The 5000-nt window shown below is 45.1% G+C and overlaps 1 protein-coding gene across 1 annotated transcript; it reads left to right on the forward strand.

Annotated features, from left to right (window-relative positions):
- Positions 1-2183: 2183 nt before the first annotated feature.
- hey1 (hes-related family bHLH transcription factor with YRPW motif 1) lies at positions 2184-4001 on the forward strand. The gene is made up of 5 exons (XM_056603058.1): positions 2184-2363; positions 2534-2609; positions 2732-2815; positions 2923-3004; positions 3127-4001. Exons 1-5 carry the CDS (start codon positions 2278-2280, stop codon positions 3711-3713), a joined length of 915 nt encoding a protein of 304 aa, XP_056459033.1. The 5' UTR covers positions 2184-2277; the 3' UTR covers positions 3714-4001.
- Positions 4002-5000: the final 999 nt, after the last annotated feature.

Here is a 5000-nt window from a genome sequence, read left to right on the forward strand (position 1 = left end):
CATGTCCTGATCTACAGCCACACCATTTGATGAGTCACATGTTTGGGTCTTACAGAGGTCTTGATCAGGGTTCTGACCAATCACAGGCCAGTATTTTGGAATAATAACGCCTCCATAACTGATACTGCTTTGGACACTGCATGCAAGGCTTTGGATGTTTTTTTCTCCTAGGAGATCAAATTGATCTTACGGTCTATAAATCCATAGAAGTTGTGAACACAGTTTGAAAATGATGTGATTCTGTTTAAAACAGTTGTACCAAGAACAATGCCTGTGTGTGTGTGTGTGTGTGTGTGTGTGTGTGTGTGTGTGTGTGTGTGTGTGTGTGTGTGTGTTGTGTGTGTGTGTGTGTGTGTGTGTGTGTGTGTGTGTGTGTGTGTGTGTGTGTGTTAGTGTGTGTGTGTGTGTGTGTGTGTTTGGGTGCACATGTGTATGCGTGCATGCACTCTGGATGGTGCAAAGATCCCATCATGCTCAAGCGACAGATCGACCATGGGCTGCACATTGTATCTGTCACCACTGAAAGCTCATTCTGGAAGCAGAGTGCAGTTGCCCCACCGCATCAAGCCCTCTTCCCACGTCTCACTACCAGCAAAGCGTGTTAACAACTGACCGGGTGCACAGAGCAGGGAAACAGCTGATACACAGCGGAGGGATGGCTGACCGCAGGGAGTCCAGCTCACTCTCACTGATGACCTTAGCAGCCACAGACACCGACAGAGGGAGGTTCACTGGTATGTCCACGCCCTCATCCAAACGCATGTTGGAGGGAGAGGAGGGTGGGGACGTATTATGAAGACAAAACATTTATTAGCTTCCTTTTTTAATTACTTGGTTTTTGTTTTGAGTCCAATATGTAACTAAATTCATTTGAGTGATTGTGTGTGTGTGTGTGTGTGTGTGTGTGTGTGTGTGTGTGTGTGTGTGTGTGTGTGTGTGTGTGTGTGTGTGTGTGCGTGTGCGTGTGTGTGTATAGGAGTGTGTAGGGGTGTGTACGGATGTGTTTGCGATGGGCTCGTCTGTGATTCAAATATTCCCAATGCAAACCCACCCAGGATGGATTAGTTAAATAGTTGAACACAAACACATATATAATTTCACATCTGACCCAAGCATGTTAGCAAGGTCAACATGATCATGGCCCACGCCACACAGACCACCCCAGCTGACCTAGCACCATCCAATTAAAGAGGAAGGCTTAACGGTTATTGTTAACAGAAACACCTAAAAGTTTGGTGTTTTCTCCATCTCCCTCCATCTCGTTCCTCTTGGGAGTGTGTTCAGTGTTGGCAGTCTGTCTAAATCGTTGGAGTTTCCCTGGAGAGCTTGGCCGACATGACTGAATGACCCTGGGTCCTCTCGGCTGATCAGTGGTGGACATGAACACACATTGCACTGATGTGTACCAACACAACAGTGACCGGAAGAGAGGCTCCCATGTCCCGGGACGAAGGACCTCGGAGGGGAACACATGATCTGAGGCACTCTTAAAGGCACCCAGTGCAACTTTCGAGGCTTAAAAATAAACATTAAATTTCTAGTCTTTTTTACACGTAGTAAGTTTCAATAACTCCATACCATTGCATACCTACATTCAAGCAGCAAAGATGAGACGTCGTTGTGTGGTGAGAACTGATAGAAAATCGATAACAACAATGCCGCCATTTTCTTTATTTTTTGTAACCTACAATAAATAAAGCAGGCTTCCATTCAATGGAAAAATGGCTTCTCCCCACCGGCGATTGTTGTTGTTTACGATTTTCTATCAGTTCTCACCACAAAACGACGTCTCATCTTTGCTCCTTGAATGTCGATATGTAATGGTATGGAGTTATTGAAACTTACTACGTGTAAAAAAGACGTGATTGAATGTTTATTTTTCATTGAATGTTTACATAAAGTTGCACCGGGTGCCTTTAACACAACCATCCAAGCTACAACCTCATTATCCTGCCATTATCTTACTTTTTTTTTAATTAATTGTTGAATTAGTCTATGATTAAATAGCCTTATATTCAGTCTGTGGCATTGTAAAATATGACATTATTCGAAATAAAAACACAACACAGACTCTTAGTTAGGCGCTTTTGATAGGCTGCCTCTGTAAGGCCCGCCCATATTTCCTGATAAACTCCGCCTGCTCCGCCCACCTGCTGTGTGGGGCATAATTCACCACACGTGACGTTTCTCATTGCGTTCTTCAGACCCGCCGCTGTCACTCCTCCGAGGATATTGTGCTGCAAGGAATATTCCACTCGTTGTTAAGATAAAAGCAAGATGAAAAGAAATCACAGTTTTAGTTCATCTGACAGCGAAATGGACGACAATATTGAAGTAGAGAAAGACAGTGGAGACGAAAATGGGTATGTCAACTTTATTTCTGAATTGACAATACAAGGAAATAATTGGGCCGGAATATCTGTCGTATTGTCCAGATTGGAACCAAACAGGACCTTCTTCATTGTTTTATTTCAAATGAGCAAATTATTCAAATGTAGGATCTCATTAAAGCCCCGCGTTATCCTGTGTTCAGAGCGCCCGACTCCCCCCAGGGGTCGCCGTCCCCTGCCACCACCACGCAGGTCCAGGCCAGGAAAAGGCGCAGAGGGGTAAGTCAATGTATGGCTTATTGTGAGTAATAGGTTTTTGCTGGATGCGCTGAACAAAAGCACATAATGGGCCTTCTGACACACTGAATCCTCTCTATAATATCTGCATCGTTCCTCATTAGATTATAGAAAAAAGACGTCGGGACCGCATCAACAACAGTCTATCAGAGTTAAGAAGACTGGTGCCAAGTGCTTTTGAGAAACAGGTACTTAGCAACTGCCAACTGCCTCTAATAGTAATACTTGAAAGTAATGTTAAATGTTATTTACATCATCAAAGATATCAAAACATATCTTAAAATTAAATTCTCAGGGATCTGCAAAATTAGAAAAGGCAGAAATCCTGCAGATGACGGTGGACCACCTGAAGATGCTCCACGCTGCTGGGGGGAAAGGTGTGGTCATCCTTCTTATTCACACACAAACATACCACCTTGTTTTTGTGCTTCAACATACAATAACCCTCACGATTTAATCGTGCACAGATGATTCACTCTCTCCTAACTTTCTGCCACAGGTTACTTTGAAGCTCACGTGTTCTCCAAGGACTATCGCAGCCTGGGCTTCAGGGAGTGCCTGGCGGAGACGGCGCGCTACCTCGGCATCATGGAGGGCCGGGACAGCAGCGACCCCCTCCGGGCGCGCCTGGTGTCTCACCTCAGCAGCTTTGGCTCTCAGAGGGAGATCCACAACGGGCTCGGACACATGGCCTGGAGTCCAGCTCATATAGCCCATCCCCTGCTTCTGCAACACCCACAGGCCAGAATGCTCCCATCGAGAAACAGCAGTAGGAACACACAGTCCTCTTCCTCAACCACATCTTCCTCACCATCCTCCTCCAGCGAGGTTTCCGTGGCAACAAGGCACGGCCTTACAACCCCCGCTGAGTCCCACCGGTTACTGCCCCTGGGCCTGGCCGGGCACACGTCGAAAAGCTCCTCGCCTCTCTTCTCCTCTCTCTCCGCCTTCCCCCTGTCCTTCAGTGCCTTCCCCCTGGTCTCTCCGACGGTACTGAGCCCCATGCATCCCCACTCTCCCTTAGCCACCTCCAGCAGCGTGGCAAAGCCCTACAGACCCTGGGGTTTGGAGATAGGGGCCTTTTGATGGCTGGACTGAAGGCCCTTAGCTTGGTGACCGTACAGGAGGGACTGCCGGCCCGAGCTAGGGTGTTCCCACCTGCTTTTATTTTCATATGGCATAAACAGCTTTTAGTTATTTAACTTTATTTGTCTAAATGGATGAGGAGATGGTTAAATGATTATTTGCTGTTTGGATAGTGTTCTGGTCTTGATTAAGCATTTTTTCACCAAATTGTTATTTTGGGTCAAATATGCATATTCCCAAGTTTAGGAGGGATATGATGCTCACTTTTGGAAATTACCAATAAAATACCTGAAATGATCTGTATTTACTTAATTCTCCAGTAGTTTGTCTAAAAAACGAACTGGCGAGGAAGAAGATTGATGTTGATGTTCAAATGATTTTTACCACAATCGTTCCATTCTACTTTTGCTATTTCTCTCAACCCAGAGAAACGACCCAGAAAGGACATATTTCCCATGTTGAGCAGCCACCTTTCTCCAGTATGTGCCCTGTCAACGGCTAGCAGGGGGCCACCTTTTAATGAGTCCGTTAGCGACTCAAAAGGTTGTCTCTTGTCTAGCAATGTGTGCCAGGTAACCAGATCCTATCGCATTGTTGGCAACTTGAATACCCAGGAAATCATTAAAACCCAGAGGAAATCCTATACAATGTTCCTCTGACCTCACAAGCAGGGGTCGGTCTGCAATGGAGACAATAGTGTTAACCGGATAGAGAGAATGAAGGGAGCGGGAGGAGGCGGGCAGCACCCAGACCGTTGACCAATAGGCTACAGTCAGCTCAATTCTTCTTGGATTTGGTGCACCTGTTCGAATTCCCTTGATGGCTATATAACCACTGTCTTAATCTTGGGTTTCGCTGTTCGCAAACCTGCCCCTTTATACCTTTGTTTGAGTTTAGATATAGATGTGGGATCTTATTTGGAGTTCACCATAAATCCTTTTTCCATTCATATATGGGGACAATCTTCTGAAAACAGGATAAATTATAACAAAATGCATCTAAACTATTACGAAACTGATACCTATGAATAAACTACACCTCACGCCTTTGTATTTGCACAATGTGCACAATTTCTAAATAGTATAGTTAGGTTGTTACGTGAAGCCTGCCTAGTGCTTTAGCTCCAACTCCAAAATAAATATATCAGCGCCTTCTACTGGACGAATAGGATACGGCTTGTATTTTTCTGGTGAATTTAGATACTATTAATGTAAAAGTATCGTGCAGAGAGGTTCGTTTTGGACCGTTTTCAGTGTGTATCATTGCAGTTCCAAAGTGATTTTATAC

This window comes from Gadus chalcogrammus, chromosome 11 (assembly GCF_026213295.1).
Source record: "Gadus chalcogrammus isolate NIFS_2021 chromosome 11, NIFS_Gcha_1.0, whole genome shotgun sequence".
Classification (NCBI taxonomy): domain Eukaryota; kingdom Metazoa; phylum Chordata; class Actinopteri; order Gadiformes; family Gadidae; genus Gadus; species Gadus chalcogrammus.

Excerpts from the sequence above, each read along its gene's own strand:
- hey1 (XM_056603058.1), top strand. The coding sequence starts at position 2,278 with ATGAAAAGAAATCACAGTTTTAGTTCATCTGACAGCGAAATGGACGAC. Across the intron at positions 2,364-2,533 it reads GACAGTGGAGACGAAAATGG|AGCGCCCGACTCCCCCCAGG; the intron begins GTATGTCAACTT and ends TCCTGTGTTCAG. Across the intron at positions 3,005-3,126 it reads CCACGCTGCTGGGGGGAAAG|GTTACTTTGAAGCTCACGTG; the intron begins GTGTGGTCATCC and ends TTTCTGCCACAG.